The following is a 15803-nucleotide window of genomic DNA, read 5'->3' as shown; positions in this document are numbered from 1 at the left end:
GTCTTGCCATCCCAGGCCCTCTCTCAGAGCACTCTCCGGTGCCCGGGGACCGGAACGAGCCGCGGCGGAGCCCCCTGTGCCCCGGCGAGGGGCCGTGCCAGAGGTGCCGCCGGGCAGTGGTGGTCCCTGCGGCGTACGCAGCGGTGGCAGACGTGGCAACGGTGGGCGCGGGGTGGGCGGTAGGCCGGACCGGCGGCTCTGCCGGGACGGTGCTCGGCGGGAACCGACCGCCGAGGTCCCTCACCCCGGCCTCCCCCACCCGACCCCTCCTCGTCTCCCCGGCCGCACCCACCCGGGCTCCCGCGGGGCCCCGCGGCGCAGCTCGGAGAAGCCGGCGGCGGTGTCGGGGAGGGGAACCACGGCCGGGGGGGACGCGGTGGGGGACACCCGGCCCCGCTGCCCGGCTCCGCGGGGATGGGCGCTCACGGGGGGCGGCAGGCCCGCAGCAGCCGCGCGGTGAGGCCGAAGGCGGCGGCGCGGAAGGGGCGCCAGGGGCTGCGGGGAGCGGGGGCGCGCGGCGGGAACGGACGGACGGACACCCCCGCGCCCTGGGGGCACCCGGGCGGGCTGCGGCAGGACGCGGGCCAGCGCGGCGCGGCCGGCGCAGCCCAGGCCGAGACCAGCGAGCGGCGAGCGCCGCGGGGGACCCCGCACCGCACAGCCGCCACTATCGCCATGGCGCCCCCGCCGCACCACTTCCGGCTCTGCGCCGCGCCCAATCGGAGCGCACTCCCGCCACGACGTCACAGAAAGGGCGGGACCAAGGGGCGGAAGCGGGGAGCGGTGGCGTGCGCGGTTGTCGCGGCGACGGGGCGGGGCGGGGCTTGCGCTGGACACGCCCCCTATGGGCGGTACCTGCGGAGCTCCGCCCCTCGCCGCCAGCTCGGGCTCCCCCGGGTCCCGGGTCCCGCCGCCCGCCCGGAGCCCGCCTCGCCTCGCCTCGCCTCGCCTCGCCTCGCCTCGCCTCGCCTCCCCGCCAGCCGGGACCCCCGGGGCCCAGCCTACCCGAGGAGCCTGGGCGGCACCGCCCCGGGCCCTCCTGCCCTAGCGGGGCCCTGTCCCCACCCCGCCCCCGCCCCCTGGCCCCGCCCGCAGGAACCTGAAGCGGCCCCTTTAACACCTGTCACGTCAGGGAGGCCCCGCCCCCTTACGTCACCGCACCCCGCCCCGTGCTAGCTCTCAATCCGTTCCAAGATGGCGGCGGCGGCCGGGCGGGGCTGAGGCGTTCCCGCCGCCCGCAGGTACCGGGGGCCCGGAGGGCTCCGGACGGGGGGACCGGGCTCCCCCCGCCGGCCTGACCCTTCCTCTTCCCCGCAGCGCCCCGCGATGCGGCCCGGCCCCCTCGACGCCCCCAGCCGCCCCCGGTGATCCGGACCCCCGGCGGTCCGGGCCGGGCCCCGCCATGCTGCGGCGGCTGCTGGAGCGGCCCTGCACGCTGGCCCTGCTGGTCGGCTGCCAGTTCGCCTTCGTCGCCTACTTCTCCCTGGGCGGGTTCCGCAACCTCACCTCCCTCTTCGGCCGCGCCGCCGGGCCCGTCTTCGACTACTCCCGCACCCACGACGTCTACGCCAACCTCAGCCGCCTCCTGCCCCGCCAGCCCGCCCGCCCCGACCCGGCGCAGCCCCTGCCCTTCTGCCCCGAGCGGTCGCCCTTCCTCGGTGAGTGCGGGGCCGCCGCCCCGAGCAGGGCAAGCGGCCGCGGTCGGGCGCCGCCCCCGCCCCGGGGGAAGAACCGGCCCCGCAGTTGCCAGCCCGGACTGACCGGATGGGCAGGCAGGGCCGGGCCAGGCCGGGCCGGGCCGGGGAGGCTCCCCGCGGTTCAGGGCAGGAGGGAGCGGCCCCGGGGATCCGCGTCCCGCCGCCCCGCGCCAGCCCCCTGCCTCCCCCCCGCGCAGTCGGCCCGCTGACGGTGAGCTTCAGCCGGGTGCCCACGCTGGAGCAGATCCAGGCGAAGAACCCGGCGGTGCGGGAGGGCGGCCGGTACCAACCCTCCACCTGCGAGCCCCGGTCCCGCACTGCCGTCATCATCCCCCACCGCAACCGCGAGACCCACCTGGGCCACCTCCTCTACTACCTGCACCCCTTCCTGCAGCGCCAGCAGCTCCAGTACGGCATCTATGTCGTGCATCAGGTGAGACTGGCGGGCGCCAGGAGCTTCGCCCGGCACTGGGGGCTTTGCCAGGCCCTGGGCTTGTGCCGAGGGCTGCTGCTGCCAACTGTTTTTCTCTGCAGGCAGGCAACTCCACCTTCAACCGGGCCAAGCTGCTGAACGTGGGGGTGAAGGAGGCACTGAAGGATGAGGAGTGGGACTGTCTCTTCCTCCACGATGTCGATCTCATCCCCGAGAACGACCACAACCTCTACACCTGCGACCCCTGGAACCCCAAACATGTCTCCATCGCCATGAATAAATTCGGATACAGGTGAGTGACTGTGGTTGGGGGTGAGCCGGGAGCGAGGGGACCGGCCCTGGCCTGGACTCAGCGTCTGCCCCCCCTCTCGCAGCCTGCCGTACCCCCAGTACTTCGGGGGGGTCTCGGCTCTGACCCCCGACCAGTACATGAAGATCAACGGTTTCCCCAACGAGTACTGGGGCTGGGGCGGCGAGGACGATGACATCGCCACCAGGTAGGATGTTGCGGGGACCTGCTGGTCTCATTGTCACCCACGTTCACATCCCACTGGGAGGCACCGGCCGCTTAGCGGGCCCTGGGATGGCATCACCACGCGGGCTGAGCCTGTGGGGGCTGTTGCTGCCACACCAGGGGGGACGCAGACGGCGTCCCCGCGCCCTGGCACCCTCGGGTGATGGGAAGGCTCATCCGCAGGGTGCGCCTGGCTGGCATGAAGATCGCCCGCCCACCCATCTCCATCGGCCACTACAAGATGGTGAAGCACAAGAGCGACAAAGGCAACGAGGAGAACCCCCACAGGTTGGGGGGCTGGCGGGGGCGCGGCGGGGCTGGTGGGGAGCTCGGCGGTGATGCTCCCCCTCCCTTGTCTCTTCCAGGTTCGACCTGCTGATCCGCACGCAGCGGATGTGGACGCAGGATGGGATGAACTCCCTCACCTACACACTGCTGGCCAAGCACCTCCACCCGCTGTACACCAACCTCACGGTGGACATCGGGACGGACCCCCGTGCCGGCCGAGGCCGCAGGGGGCCGGTGCCGGGCCACGAGGGCCAGAGGTACCGCAGCAGCACCAGCCTCTTCCGGGAGGAGATGCTGCGCAAGCTGCCCCGGGACACCGTGGGGTGGGGGGACCAGGGGCTGTCCCTGTCCCCCCGGCTGCCCACGGCCACTGCACAGCAGCCGCTGGCGGGTAACGGCACCCAGGGTGGTGCCAGCTCCCCGCCAGCACCGGGGATCACCCAGCACAGCGCTGAGGCTGCCGGGGAGGGCAATGTCCACCTGGAGAGCAGTGCTGGTGCGGCTGTGGCACAGGAGGAGGGGGCCCTGCCCACCCATGCGGACAACCAGAGCCTGCCGCAGGGCACCCGCTAGCCACTGGCCACCGCGGCCCCACATGGACTCTGCTTGCCATGACCTGGCGCCAGGAAGGGACCCCTGTTGTGTGTGGGGTAGGGGAGCTGTGGCCAGGCTGGTCACACCATGGCCTCTCTGGAGAGACTGAGGGGAGCAGCGAGCCCTGCGGGCAACCACCCAGGGAACTGCTGGCCGTGGGGCCAGTGCCTGGTACTGGGGGGCACCCCCTGGGGAGGGGTGCGGGGACTTGCTCAGCCCCATCTCCCCGAGGGCTATGGGTGCCTGAAGACGGTCACAGGCTGCACTGCCAGCGCATGGTTATTTATTCTATTTATGAGCTGCTCCCTGGACCTTTATAAGGGTTTTTCAATTAAAAAAACACTTTGTCCTACTGCCGTGGGGCTGCCTGATGCCGGGAGGGGACGGGGGGATGCTGGGACTCAGTGCAGCTGACCCAGCAGCCGCCCGACGGCTGCTTTGGCGCTGGCGATGCAGTCGTTGACGGAGACACCGGCATAGGAGGCCCCGATGAGGCTGAGGGGTAGCCGCTGCTCCGCCAGGAAGCTGCCGATGCGCTCTGTGGGGACGGGGACAGGTGGTGGGCGCCTCTGCGGGGGCCAGGGGACCCCCACGCCCCACTCGCACCTTACCTGTGCGCTGCCAGTGGCCCAGTGTGTACTGGGGGATGCAGGCCTGGGGGGGAACAGCCGGTGAGCCTGTGAGACCCCCCGGGACCCCCCCAAGTCCCCCGCCCCGCAGTGCCGTCACCCACCTGGTGCACCCTGACGATGGAGCGGGTCGGGGCCGGCTCCAGGCCCAGCTGCTCCCGCACGGCCGCCTGTGCCCGCCGCAGCAGCAGTGCCGGCGCCACTGTCGCCGGGTCCCCAAAGCTCTGCCCGAACCAGGCGCCTCCCAGCATCACCTATATGGCACCAGTGGCACCGTGAGCCCCCCACGGATCATCCCTGTCCCCCTAATTCCCGGTGGCTCACCGTCAGCCGCACCGAGGCGGCCCCCGTGGCGTCGTGCTGGGGAAAGGCCACTGAGTCGTAGACAATGCCCAGGAGGGAGGCATCCTCGGAGGAGGGCACCAAGTGCCCAAAGCCCTGGGCAAGAGTAGCAGCATGAGCAGGATGGGGACACCCGTGGGTGCTGGCATCACGCGTGGGCACCGCTCTTACCGTGACAGGCAATGCGACACCCTCGTACTGCAGGTTCACCACGGCCACTGACACAGTCGGGATGTGCCGTAGCTCCTGTGCCAGCGGCTCGGCCTCGGCTGGCAGGACCTCAGCCAGGGCTGGGAGGAGAGGGAACATCAGGGGGGGTTCCCCCCTCCTCCCCACCCAGGGGGAACCCAGGTGTCAGGGCACCCCCACCCCTACCTGCGGCCGGGAGGGCGCTGACCACGTGGTCGGCCGTCACGGTGCCGTCTGCCAGGGTGAGCTGGGGGGAAGGAGAGCGGTGGCGGTGGGGGGCACTGGGAAGGGGACCCAGGCATCCTGGAACCCCCCACCCCAGGGCCCTACCTGCCAGCGGCCGTCGGGGCGGCGGCTCAGGCGGCGCAGGGGCGTGTGACAGCGCAGCTCGACGCCGCGCAGGCGCAGGAAGGCCGCCAGCGCCTCGGGCAGGCTCTCCATCCCACCCCGCAGCGACCACTGGCTCCAGCGCTCAGCCCGTGCCCGCTGGCTCAGCCCTGACTCGGCCCCGCACTCCTTCCCTGCGGGTGACAATGCCAGTGTCCCTGTGTGCCACAGTGGTGGCACCGGGGTGTTCCCCCACCACGTGTTCCCCCCGGCCCGGCGCTCACCGGAGCCCAGCGCCAGCCCCAGCAGGACGGATCGCCGGCGCCGCTCGGCCTCAAAGAGCGTGGGGAAGCAGGAGCGGATGCTCAGTGCCCGGCAGTCCCCGGCGAACACCCCCCGGCACAGGCTGTCCACGGCGATGTCGGCCACCTGCGGGGACATGGTGGGGTGAGGCCGGTCCCCACCCGGCCCCTGCTGGGCCCTGATAAGACCCCGGCACTATCGCCCAGTGCAGGCGCCCACCTCCCGGCCGAAGCGGCGATGAACGAAGGCGTGCACGCTCTCGTCGGACTCCGTCCCAGCTGGCGCCAGCAGGTCCCGCACCCCGCTCCAGAGCAGCGCCCGCGAGAAGGGGGGCACTGGCCGCAGCAGGCCTCTGGGTACACCGAGGGCTCAGGGGAGGGCGGCCCACGGGTGGCACCGGGGTGTCACCGGGGCGGGCACCTACCCCAGGCCCGAGGGCATCTTGTGTAGGGCCCCGCCGGTGTAGAGGAAGCGGTTCCTGGAGGCCGGGTGGTCCCCGGGGACGGGCAGGACGTCACCCTCCAGGCCGAGCTCGGAGACCTGTGGGGACACGGGCAGGACGGGGGGACACGGGCACAGTGGAAGGCACAGGACCTGCCCGGGGGCAGCCTCGGCCAGACCCTGGCACCCACCCAAGGAGCCAGCGGACCTTGGTGTTCTGCACCCACCCAGGGACCTCCCCTTACCCTGGCACCCACCCAGGGGCCCCCAGCCCCTTGCACCCACCCAGGGACCCCTGCACCCAGAGACCCTCCAGCACCCTGCAGCCGGACCCAGGGCCCCCCGACCACTGCACTCTGGGACCCCTGTGCCCTCCAGACCCCGGAGCCCCGAGGTCCATCCAGGGACCCCCCCCCCCCGACCCAAGCACCCACCCAGGGACCCCCTGGACTCCATCACCCTGGACCAGGCCCCCCAGACCGCCAGCACCCTGCCCAAGAGAGGACCCCAGCACCCTGGGACCCCTCTGGCACCCTGAACCAAGCCCCCGGGACGCCCCATCCCGCCCCCCTGGCCCCCCTACCATGTGCAGGGTGTCGGTGCCCACCACCCCGCCGGGGCGGACGCCCCTGGGCCCGTGCTCGAACACGGCCCCGTCGGCGGTGCGGGTGCTCTGCAGCCACCCCCCGAGGCGGGCGCTGGCCTCCAGCAGCAGCACCTGGGGACACCACGGTCACCCCGGGGCCGGGGAGCCCGGGGAGGGGACAAAGCCACCAGGGACAGCCCGGCCCCCGCGGCCACGGGCCGGCGCTCACCTTGGGCGGGCGGGGGCCGCGGGCCAGGTGGTAGCAGGCGGCCAGGCCGCTGATGCCGCCCCCCACGACGGCCACGGTCGGCGGCATGAGGGGCCTGGCCGAGCGCCGGGCATCGGGGGACGCCCCGGCCCGGCCGCTCCCGGAGCCCGGGCTCCACAGGCCCCGCCCCTTCTGAACGACTGACAAGGGGAGAGGGCGGGGCTCGCTGCGCGGCGCGCGAATGGCACGACGCTGTCCCCTGATGGACAGGCGCGGGGACCGCCCGCCGGCACGCGACGGCGGCCGGGCAGGGCCAGGCGGCAGCGCGCCCCGCCCCGCCCGACAAGCCCCGCCCCCAGCCATGAGCCCCGTTCCTCCTGCAGCAGGCCCCGCCCCTTCTGCCACTAACCACGCCTCCTTATGGATAAGCCCCGCCCCCAAAGTACACCCACCCGTCGGTTCTAACCCCCAAGCCCCGCCCCTCTGACATTGCCCCGCCCCTTTACCTATAACCCCGCCCCTTCGCCTCCAGTCCCGCCCCTCGCACCCCGCCCCCCACACCTCCAGCCAAGGGCCAGCCCCTCACACCTCCAAACTCCGGCTTTTTGGGGTTTTTTTAGTAAATTTATTCACAAAAGTCCCGCCTGGGGCAGCGTGGGCTGCGGCCGCCCGCCTTCTGTCCACGCCCCGCCGGGGGGGGCTGGGGGCTGCGGCCCGGGGCCGGGGAGGGGGCAGCCCCCCGCTGAGAGGGGCCGGGGCGGCTCAGGGCCTCCTGCCGGGGGGCTCCTCCAGCTCGTAGAAGAGGACGTAGCCCTCGCTGGACGGCACCTGGTTCTCACTGATGGGCGAGACGCTGCGGCGGCACCCTCAGCCCACGCCTGCATCGGCCGGGCGCGGGGCCTGGGAGAGGTGGGGGGTGGTCGGGGGGGGGCACCTACCGGGAGTCGTTGTAGACACGCCAGCCGGCCGGGTCCCGGCAGAAGGCGGTGTAGTGGCCGTAGTGGACGCTGCCCGAGTGGTTGCAGAGGGCGTAGAGGCTGTAGATATGGCTGCCTGCGGCAGGAGGCCGGGCTCAGCGCTGCCCCCGGGGCTTGGCGCGTCCCCCCCGCCGCGTCCCCCCGCCGCGCCTCACCCGCCTTCTCGCTGGCGAACTCCCGCAGGTTGAGCTGCTGCAGGGGAAAGTCCACGAAGACGGAGCACTTCTTGATGGAGTAGCGGGTGGTGGAGAACCGGTTCAGGTCTGGGCAGCGTCAAGGGAAACACGGCCCCGAGAGGCTGGAGGGGCGGCACCCCGCTCTCTGGGACACCCCCGCACCCCTCACCATGAGCACTGGCAGCGCCGGGGGTCCCAGGCCTCTCCCCTGGCCCCCCACCCTCTGGTCCCCAAAGGATACGGAGCACCAGAATGCGGGGGAAGCGCTGGATTGTCAGCTTCTTCGTGCTCCGCGTCCGCTGCCGGCACTTGTCGCAGACCTGCTGGCGGCATGGCGCCAGTGAGAGGGGGCCGGGGGTGCCAAACGCAGGGTGCCAAGCCACCAGCCCCAGCCTCTTACCGGGGCGTTCTCCGAGTCCAGCTCCTCCTCCTTGGTGAAGAGGCTGAAGCAGTCGTGGAGCGAGACCTTCCCACCAGCAAAGCTCTTCTGCGGGGGGAGAGGGTCAGGCAGGGGGCTGGGGGTGGCCAGGGGGTGGCCGGGGGGGTTCTGCCCCATCCTTACCTTTGGGATGGGCAGGGAGAGATCGCAGAAGACCTCAAAGGTGGTGGAGCGGTAGCCGCACGCCTGGCACTTCAGGCAGCTCTTCAGCTGCCCCACGAAGAGATCTGGGGGCGAGGGCGGGGTGTGAGGCCAGGCAGAGAGGGGCACCCCGAGGGGCCTGGGGGGGTCACCCCCACCCCTCAGCGCTCACCCACGATCTTGCTGTCCTCCCTCTCCAGGTATCGCTTCCACATCTGGTTGGCGCGTTCATCGTCGCTGTGGGGAAAAGCGGCGGGTCGGGCTGCATCCCCACGGCCAGAACCCCCCCTCGGGACCCCTCTCCCCCTCACCTCAGTGTCTCAGGGTCCTCCAGTGCGGGGGTCCGCCGAGCATCCGAGAGGATGCTGGGGGTCCTGCGGCCCTTGCGGTTGATCTCCACATGCAGCCGGTCCATGAAGAACTTGAGGAACTCCTGCGCGTCCTGCTGGCTGCGGTGGGATGGAGCCGTGGCGCCCACCGCTGCCCCTGGCCCCCCCAGAGGCAAGGGAGCTGCGAGGGTCCCCTGGGGCCGGGAGGGGCGAAGCCTCACCTGTATCCGGTGAAGGAGGGAACGTATTTCTGAAAGACAGCCTTGAAGCGCCCAGGGTTGACGGCCTCAGAGGAGTCGGGGTGCCAGAGGGCGGCGATGACATCGGCGAAGGCTGCAGGGACGCAGGACATGCTGGGTGTCAGCACCAGCAGGGCTTATGTAAGACCTGAGGGGGATTAGCTGCGGGGGGCTCCCGTCCCACCTTCGGTGAGCTCCTGGGGGGCGCGGGGGCCGGGGGGCTGCTCCTGCTGGAAGTCCCGGCGCAGGCAGTAGTCCCGCAGCGGCTTGGTACTGCTCAAGCACTGCAGCACAGCGTTCATGAAGCACTGTGGAGAGAGCGGTGGGGACGTGGTGATGCCCTGGCAAGGGGGGTCACTGGGCCTTGGCATGTCCCCCACTGTCTCCTTGCCCCCCTGGCCGCACCCTGCTGTGCTGTGGGGACCCCCAAGGCGCTGGGGGATCCCTGGGGATGCGCCGGCCCCCGCAGGAGGGAACCACTTGGTTACGGCCAATGCAAGCCCAGGGGGACCCCGGGTCCCTTGGATGCCCCAGGACAGAGGGGTGGGTGGGCTCGGGGGACGCGGGCGCTTACCGTGTTGCCCAGGTTCCTGAGGCCGACGTGGCCTGAGCCCAGCAGCAAGGTGTGATGGGTCTGCGGGGACAGAAAGGAACAGCAGTGAGACCTGTCCCTACGCAGCAAAGCCCTCCGGCCACCCCTCGGCTTCCTACGGACAGGCAGACAGACAGCCCTCCAGCCCTGGAGGCTTCACCTCGCCGCTGACGAGCAGCAGCCCCATGACGGCTGTGTGTACCACCGACTCGGAGATGTCAGCGCCGCGGCCCTGCAGCTCCCGCTTGGTGAGCAGGGTGCGGTGCAGCTTGCGTGGCAGCTCCACCAGCGTGGCTCCCTGCAACCCCGGCATGGCTCCGGCACCACCCGGGCACCAGGACGGGACTGCGGCACCGGCGTCGCTGGGCCCTCTCCGCCTCTCTAAGCCACAGCTCATTAGCTGATCCGATTTCCCCTGGCTATTCTGGGCCTTGCTGGAGGCTCATCTCGGGGGGATTAATTAGCGGGAGAGCCACCTTGGGGACAGTGAGTGCCTGGGGAATGGGGAGCAGAGGCAAACACGCCCGCCTGCCCCATGCTGCACCGTCAAGGTGCGGGAGAGCAGGGCCGGGGGCAGCCCCCGTGCCACCAGTGGGGGATGCGCTGCAAGGACCCAAGCTGCGTCCCCGTGCCCGGCCCCGGGATTCCAGGGCACCTAATCCCTACATGTGGCCCAGGGCGAGTGGAGGACAAGGGACAGCTGCTCCGTGGGAGAAGGCGGATGCGGAAACAGGCATGGTACCGGGTAGCCCCCAGCACCACCGGAGCCGAGGGGACTCGACCCTTTCGCAGCAGGGGTCCCCCAGGAGGAACAGAGCGGGGAGAGGTGAGACCAGCACCACTGTCCCACCCCAGCGGCGTCACCAACCCCGATGGGAGCGAAGCTGCTGCTCCATGACCGGGGGCAACATGGGAGCAAGGGCAAGTCCCACCAGTGGGACAAATCCTGAGGCTCTTACGGCTGCTGCCTTCTCCTCGGTCCTGCCGGGTGCCGGGGCTCGGCCCACGGCGGGGCTGCCAGGCGCCAGAACGCTGGGGCTGTGGGTGTACGGGGAGTCGGGGGCAGTACGAGTCCTCGGGCAGCCCTCGGGCCGGACGGAGAGCAGCGGGGCAGTGGGCTTCCCATCCAGCCCTGGGGAGACGTTGACCCTCCGGAGAGAGGAGCTCCTCCTGAGCGCCAGCGAGCCAGCGCTCAGCTGGTGGCCGCAGTCCCTCAGCACCAACCGGCTCAGCACCGCCGCCACGTCCTCGGCGCGGCCACTGCCGCCACCCTGGCTCAGGTCCCCGATGCTGATGGATTTGGAGCGGGCCAGGTTGCTCCGTCGGCGCTCCGCCTCGCGCCCCGCCAGCGAGGCCCCAGCGGGCAGGGAGAAGGAGGCGCTGCCCAGCACAGCACCCGCCTGCGGAGAGCCGGGCACCCGCACCGCATGGTCCGCCTTCACGGGCCCCCGCCGGCACGCCGAGCCACGGAGAGCCTCCCCCCGTTTCGAGGCCCGACCCCGGTCCAGCTCCAGCTTCTTGCCACGGTCATCCAGTGGGCTGGGCCGGGGCGGCAGAAGGCGAAGCTTGGGGGCCGGGGAGAGCCCGTTGGCGGCGGCGGTGGAGGCCAGGGTGGCAGCATGGCGCTCCTGGCTCAGGGCCCGGTGCCCGCTGGGCAGCTTGGCAGCAGCCTTGGGCTGGGAGGTGACAACAGTGTGGTCTCTGGCCCGGCCGACACGGTGCTCCGAGGCTTGGGGCATCGTGGGGACGGCCGAGAGGGGAGCCCTGCGGGGAGAGGGACCAGGCTGATGCCGGCAGTGCCAGGCCAGCACCCGGGGACACTGAGCCACGCACCCACCTCTCGCCGCACCTCTGTCTGCCAGCACTGCTCACAGCCCCCAGCGGCAAGCGGCCAGCTGGAGAGTCCCGTCAGCAGGGGCCCTACGGCACAAGAAGAGACGCTCCAGGTCACCGGACGGGACCGGGGGACCCCACGGCCACCTTCGCCCGGATGCCGCAGCACCAAGGGGGAGGCGAGCGCTGTGCTGCGCTTCCCAAGCCGGTGGGCGAGTCACAGAGGTGCTTGGCACCACCGGCAGCGGGTTCCTCCCGCCTGCCCGCTCTGGACTCTGCCAAAACACCGCTTGGTGCGGCCGGGCTCTGCCGAAACACTGCTCGGTGCAGCCGGGCTCTGCCGAAACACTGCTCGGTGCGGCCGGGTGCCGAGGCAGCCGTCTCCCGGCTCCTGCTCCGCGGGGGCACCTGGCGCTGAGTGGTGCAGGCCCCGTGCGGAGGCTGCCGGTGCTCGGTGCCCCGGGGGGGCTCAGCGGCCATGCCTGTCCCCGGAGAGCGGCTGGGGCGGCTCGGTGGGGGCTCTGTCCCGGGCGCCGGCCGGCTGGGCTCCGGCAGGGAACGGCCTTCCCGCTGCGGGTGCGGCGGAGGGCGATGGCCGCGGTGCGGCCGCGGGGGGCCGTGGCGCGGGGAGAGCTCCGAGGCCTCGGCCGCTGGCGGGAGCGACGGGCCCCGGCCGTGCCGGTGGCAAAGGCCTCCAGCCCCCCGCCCGGCCACCCCGTGCGCGGGGACCCCCGGCCCGCCCGGCCCTGTCCCCGTCCCCCAGCCCACCCGGCCACCGTCCCCTGCTCCGGTCACCCCCCGCCCCGCGGGCACCGTCCCCCACCCGCATCCCATCCCCTGCCCGGTACCGGGAGACACCGGGCGGGAGGGGGGAAGGTCGATGCCCCCCTCCCCGGCCTCGCTGCCCGCCCCTCCCCTCGGCCCCGCAGAGCCCCCCGGCGCCCCCCGCCCCCGCCCGCCGCTGCCGCACCTCCCGCGGGCCGCCATGGCAACAACTCCCGCACCGCCCGCCGCCATCTTTGTTCCTCCCGCCCGCCGTCCCGCCCCCGGCGGCGTCGGGCGCCCCACTGCGCCTGCGCCGCCGCCGCGCCACGCCCCCCCGCGTGACGCCTCCGCGTCGCTATGGCGACCGAGCGGCGTCTTCCCCCCCTCTTAAAGGGGCCGTCGCGCCCGGACTCCTTAAAGCGACAGCATCCCTCGGTAAAGCCTTACTGCGGCGTCGTGCAGGGCAGCCGGACCCCCGAGGCCTGCGGCGGGGCCAGGCCCCCCCCCCCCCGGAACCCCCCAGAGCAGCAGGCGGGGGCAAGGCCGGGGCTAAAGAGTTTATTGGGGAGCAGCAGCGCAGCGGCGAAGGGCGGCAGAGGCAGCTGGGGGGGGGGTGCACCCCACCCCACCCCACCCCCATCCCGCCACCGCGCTCACTTCTCCTTGTGCTGGATGATGCCTTTGGCAACGAGGTCGGGGATCTCCACGGCCAGCCAGGGGCCCAGCTGCGGGGACAAAGGGTGAGCGGCCCCGCGGGGACACCCCCCGGGTGACACTCCCCCCCCGGGTGACACCCCCCGACTCACCCCCAGCGCCATCAGATGGGCCAAGCCGAACTTGGGGACGTTCCTGGCCCAGAGGGGCTTGAAGTGGTCGCTGAGGCAGATCTTGCCCCCCCTGCGGGGAGGAGGGAGCCGTCACCCCCGCCCTCCCCCGGCGCGGGGGCACCCCCGGCCCTGCCACCCCCCCCCACCTGTACATCTTGGCCGTCTTCCCGTCCAGCTCGGGGATGGCGATCTCGGGGGCGGTGGCGGGGTAGGTCACCGGGATCTGGTGGGGGCACACGGGGGTCAGCGGCCCCGCGGCCCCCCCGGCCCCCGCGCCCCCCCCGCCCGCCCCGCTCACATCAAACTCGATGGCGAACTCGTACTTGAGCAGCTCGTGGACGTACCAGCACCTCCCGAACCACCTGCAACACACGGCGGGGGCGGCCGGCCCCGCCCGCCTCAATCCCGGGGCCCCCCCGGCCACCGGAGCGGCCCCGGGGCGGGGGGAGGCCCGGCCCCCCCGGCCCCGCTCACCCACCGGGTGCCCTCGGCGTTGGACTCCAGGCGGAACCAGTCGTTGTCGGCGCGTTTGTTGTTCTCCACGTACTGGGGGGGGGGGAGCGGGGGTGAGCGGGGCCGCCCGGGGAACCGGGGGAGAACCGGGGGGGAACGGGGAGGGAACCGGCGGGGAACCGGGGGGGAACGGGGAGGGAACCGGCGGGGAACCGGGGGGGAACCGAGAGGCCCGAGGCGGCGGGGCCGGTGGCGGCGCACCTGGATGAGGGCGCGGTACTCCTCCTTCAGCCGCGCCGCCCAGCCCTCCCGGTCCCGCGGCCCCGCCGCCGTCCGCAGCAGCGGCAGCTCCGCTACCGCCCGCCGCGCCGCCTCCTCCGCCATCTCCCCGCCGCCGGAAGCGCCCCATCTTGGCTCGGGGCGGAAGTGACGCTCACGGAGGCTCTGCGCCCCGCGCCGCCATCTTGCTTAGGGGCGTGACGCGACGGGGGGGAGTGGCCGGCCGGCGCCGCCATCTTTACTAGGGGCACGGGCAGAGCGCGATACCGCCCCGGCGCCTCCATCTTTAGCGCTGGCAGAGCTGAGTTTGTCGGGTCTCAGCCGCGCTCCCTCCCCGGCCCCCCACCCTCCCACACCCCACAGCACCGGGGACGCGGCAGCGGCTCCAGGGCTTTATTGTCACAGGGGGGGCGCGGGGGCCGCCGTGGGGGGGGCTCAGGGCTGCGCCTCGCCCTTGCCCAGGTCCATCAGGGAGGATAAGAAGCCGAGGAAGTTGCTCCGCAGCTCCTGGGCCAGCGGTGCCAGCTGCTTGTTGGCCCGGTCCAGGTAGGCCCTGGGGGAGAGGCAGCCGGTGAGGGGGGCGGCCGAGGGGCAGCCAAGGGGCGCCTGCCATCCCCCTGCCGTCCCCCCGCCGTCCCCCTGCCGTACTCGGCCTGGCTGCGCAGCTCCTCCGTCTGCAGCTTCTCGGGCAGGTCCTTGGTCATGAAGTTGGAGAGGGACTGGAAATGGCGGGTGAAGAAGTCGTCGGTGGCCGGCGGGGCGGCCTCCTCAGCCGGGGTCTCGCGCCTCACCAGGGCGGCCTGGAGGCGGCAGACGCAGAGCAGCAGCAGGGCGGCCGCCAACACCTTCATCTTGGCAGGGCTGGGGGCCTGTGGGGCCAGGTCAGCGGTGGCCGGCCCACCCCATGGCTCTGCTGTCCCCTCCTGTCCTCTCCGGCCCCACAGCACCTTCCCACCCCCCCATCCCTGTCCCATCGCTGCCCCAGCGTTCCCATCCCACCCCGTGGAACCTCGGCCCCCCTCCTGCCCCATCCCTGCCCCACAGCCCTGCCATCCTGCTCCCACCCCCAGGCTCCACTGGCACCGTCCTGCCCCACTCCTGTCCCATCCCACCCCACAGCACCTCCATCCCCATCCCTGCCCCACAGCCCCCTCCTGCCCGGGCGCTGGGTGCCGGCTGCTGCTCACCTGGGCAGGATTCTGGGGGCACGGGTCTGTGGGTGCCGCCTCGGGGGCTGCTTATATCCCCCAGGCCAGCTCCCGCCCCTGGGCCAGGGGGGCCGTGCCGGCCCCTGCCACAGCCTGGGTAAACACGGCGGGGGTAAGGGTCACTGCGGGGGATGGCCCCTCCTCGTCCTCGCCACGGGTGGCCCCACACCCCAGGTCCTGTCCCTGTGTCCCCAACGCCCCGTGGCCCTGGGCAGGACATGGACGGTGGGTGACAATGGCCCAGGACTGGGGCTGTGGGGAGCTCTGGGGGCTGGGGCTGCCACAGTGGGGGCTTGGCTGGTGGCTCTGTGGCATGTGGTGGCTCTGTGGCATGCGGTGGCTCTGTGGCATGCGGTGGCCCTGTGGCACGTTGGTACCCCAGGACACACGGTTACCCTGTGGCATGTTCGAGCCCCATGGCAAGTGGTGGCCCTGCGACAAGGGTGGCCCCATGGCGTGTTGCAGCTGCGTGGCACGCTGTTACCCCACAGCATAGCGAGACCCCCAGAGACCCCTACACCCCAGGGCCCCCCGTACCCTCACTCCAGCACCCACCAGCCCCTCTGCCCCAGCCCTGCGGGTCCCGGTGGCTGCCCCACCCCCGGTCCCAGCTTGGCGGGGGCACCCTGGGGGGCTGCCCACCCCGGCCTGCCCTGGCCGCCACCGGCACCCACAGGGCAAAGGTCATCGCCCGCCTTATCGCTGACCCTCGGCCGCCAACATGACGGCGTGACTCAGCGCGGGGCAGGCAGGGGCCGTCCCCGCAGGGTCCCGGAGGGGGCACCCGTGGGGGGGAACCCTGGGGACACCCCGCCGCGGGGCCAGGGGCCAGCCCTGGCACTGTTTGGGGACACGCGGCCAAAGGGCACCTGGGCGGCACCGGGGACAAAACCTCTCTGTCCCCTGGGTTGCCAGTGGGGCCACTGGGGCCCCTTCCCCTCCGAGCCCTTTCCAGGAAAGCTGCTGCTGATGGCAGCAGGGGCAGGGGACGCGG

General features: G+C 72.6%; 5 protein-coding genes across 13 annotated transcripts; 1 reads left to right on the top strand and 4 right to left on the bottom strand.

Annotated features, from left to right (window-relative positions):
* The first annotated feature begins 1167 nt into the window (after positions 1-1167).
* Positions 1168-3878, top strand: B4GALT3 (beta-1,4-galactosyltransferase 3). Of its 2 annotated transcripts, none has more exons than XM_087772577.1 (7): positions 1168-1241; positions 1318-1658; positions 1895-2130; positions 2232-2422; positions 2505-2627; positions 2828-2932; positions 3010-3878. In XM_087772577.1, exons 2-7 carry the CDS (start codon positions 1403-1405, stop codon positions 3503-3505), a joined length of 1407 nt encoding a protein of 468 aa, XP_087628703.1. In that variant the 5' UTR covers positions 1168-1241; positions 1318-1402; the 3' UTR covers positions 3506-3878. The 2 variants fall into 2 exon arrangements, with proteins under 2 accessions (XP_087628703.1, XP_087628704.1); XM_087772578.1 differs by having other exon boundaries at positions 1178-1237.
* PPOX (protoporphyrinogen oxidase) lies at positions 3875-6868 on the bottom strand. Of its 3 annotated transcripts, none has more exons than XM_087772574.1 (12): positions 6573-6868; positions 6341-6475; positions 5741-5856; positions 5536-5651; positions 5298-5442; positions 5017-5207; positions 4873-4933; positions 4669-4787; positions 4480-4593; positions 4260-4409; positions 4138-4180; positions 3875-4064 (listed from the first exon to the last, which is right to left on the bottom strand). In XM_087772574.1, the coding sequence occupies exons 1-12, from the start codon at positions 6683-6685 to the stop codon at positions 3928-3930; spliced, it is 1440 nt and encodes a 479-aa protein (XP_087628700.1). In that variant the 5' UTR covers positions 6686-6868; the 3' UTR covers positions 3875-3927. The 3 variants fall into 3 exon arrangements, with proteins under 3 accessions (XP_087628700.1, XP_087628701.1, XP_087628702.1); XM_087772575.1 differs by having other exon boundaries at positions 5536-5668; positions 6573-6863; XM_087772576.1 differs by lacking the exon at positions 6341-6475 and having other exon boundaries at positions 5536-5668; positions 6573-6866.
* A 270-nt stretch (positions 6869-7138) lies between these two features.
* Positions 7139-12462, bottom strand: USP21 (ubiquitin specific peptidase 21). 6 transcript variants are annotated; one of them, XM_087772567.1, is made up of 14 exons: positions 12248-12462; positions 11282-11364; positions 10404-11208; positions 9427-9486; positions 9037-9160; positions 8835-8946; positions 8596-8733; positions 8457-8521; positions 8267-8370; positions 8105-8191; positions 7946-8027; positions 7684-7791; positions 7490-7600; positions 7139-7404 (listed from the first exon to the last, which is right to left on the bottom strand). In XM_087772567.1, the coding sequence occupies exons 3-14, from the start codon at positions 11181-11183 to the stop codon at positions 7181-7183; spliced, it is 1995 nt and encodes a 664-aa protein (XP_087628693.1). In that variant the 5' UTR covers positions 11184-11208; positions 11282-11364; positions 12248-12462; the 3' UTR covers positions 7139-7180. The 6 variants fall into 6 exon arrangements, with proteins under 6 accessions (XP_087628693.1, XP_087628692.1, XP_087628694.1 ...); XM_087772566.1 differs by having other exon boundaries at positions 11294-11364; XM_087772568.1 differs by having other exon boundaries at positions 7946-8024; positions 10404-11364.
* A 134-nt stretch (positions 12463-12596) lies between these two features.
* UFC1 (ubiquitin-fold modifier conjugating enzyme 1) lies at positions 12597-13735 on the bottom strand. Its single transcript, XM_087772579.1, has 6 exons — positions 13584-13735; positions 13348-13415; positions 13168-13231; positions 13016-13092; positions 12849-12939; positions 12597-12767 (listed from the first exon to the last, which is right to left on the bottom strand). Exons 1-6 carry the CDS (start codon positions 13704-13706, stop codon positions 12696-12698), a joined length of 495 nt encoding a protein of 164 aa, XP_087628705.1. The 5' UTR covers positions 13707-13735; the 3' UTR covers positions 12597-12695.
* Positions 13736-13980: 245 nt separating this feature from the next.
* Positions 13981-15638, bottom strand: APOA2 (apolipoprotein A2). Its single transcript, XM_087772272.1, has 3 exons — positions 14789-15638; positions 14250-14470; positions 13981-14154 (listed from the first exon to the last, which is right to left on the bottom strand). Exons 2-3 carry the CDS (start codon positions 14450-14452, stop codon positions 14037-14039), a joined length of 321 nt encoding a protein of 106 aa, XP_087628398.1. The 5' UTR covers positions 14453-14470; positions 14789-15638; the 3' UTR covers positions 13981-14036.
* Between the last annotated feature and the right edge of the window lie 165 nt (positions 15639-15803).

This window comes from Nipponia nippon, unplaced genomic scaffold (genome assembly GCF_047370975.1).
Source record: "Nipponia nippon isolate SJK-2023a ecotype South Korea unplaced genomic scaffold, ASM4737097v1 scaffold_36, whole genome shotgun sequence".
NCBI classification, from domain to species: domain Eukaryota; kingdom Metazoa; phylum Chordata; class Aves; order Pelecaniformes; family Threskiornithidae; genus Nipponia; species Nipponia nippon.
Note: the sequence above shows the minus strand (reverse complement) of the source record. Positions and strands in the feature narration are given on the sequence as shown.

Coding starts and splice junctions, on each gene's coding strand:
- B4GALT3 (XM_087772577.1), top strand. CDS start 1,403: ATGCTGCGGCGGCTGCTGGAGCGGCCCTGCACGCTGGCCCTGCTGGTC. Junction 1,659..1,894: donor CGAGCGGTCGCCCTTCCTCG/GTGAGTGCGGGG, acceptor CCCCCCGCGCAG/TCGGCCCGCTGACGGTGAGC. Junction 2,423..2,504: donor ATGAATAAATTCGGATACAG/GTGAGTGACTGT, acceptor CCCCTCTCGCAG/CCTGCCGTACCCCCAGTACT.
- PPOX (XM_087772574.1), bottom strand. CDS start 6,685: ATGCCCGGCGCTCGGCCAGGCCCCTCATGCCGCCGACCGTGGCCGTCG. Junction 6,476..6,572: donor GCGGCCCCCGCCCGCCCAAG/GTGAGCGCCGGC, acceptor TGGTGTCCCCAG/GTGCTGCTGCTGGAGGCCAG. Junction 4,410..4,479: donor CCGCCTCGGTGCGGCTGACG/GTGAGCCACCGG, acceptor GGTGCCATATAG/GTGATGCTGGGAGGCGCCTG.
- USP21 (XM_087772567.1), bottom strand. CDS start 11,183: ATGCCCCAAGCCTCGGAGCACCGTGTCGGCCGGGCCAGAGACCACACT. Junction 9,487..10,403: donor CCGAGGAGAAGGCAGCAGCC/GTAAGAGCCTCA, acceptor CTGTCCCCGCAG/ACCCATCACACCTTGCTGCT. Junction 8,192..8,266: donor TCTCCCTGCCCATCCCAAAG/GTAAGGATGGGG, acceptor CTCCCCCCGCAG/AAGAGCTTTGCTGGTGGGAA.
- UFC1 (XM_087772579.1), bottom strand. CDS start 13,706: ATGGCGGAGGAGGCGGCGCGGCGGGCGGTAGCGGAGCTGCCGCTGCTG. Junction 13,232..13,347: donor TCCAACGCCGAGGGCACCCG/GTGGGTGAGCGG, acceptor CGTGTGTTGCAG/GTGGTTCGGGAGGTGCTGGT. Junction 12,768..12,848: donor CCCATCTGATGGCGCTGGGG/GTGAGTCGGGGG, acceptor TTGTCCCCGCAG/CTGGGCCCCTGGCTGGCCGT.
- APOA2 (XM_087772272.1), bottom strand. CDS start 14,452: ATGAAGGTGTTGGCGGCCGCCCTGCTGCTGCTCTGCGTCTGCCGCCTC. Junction 14,155..14,249: donor GAGCTGCGCAGCCAGGCCGA/GTACGGCAGGGG, acceptor CCTCTCCCCCAG/GGCCTACCTGGACCGGGCCA.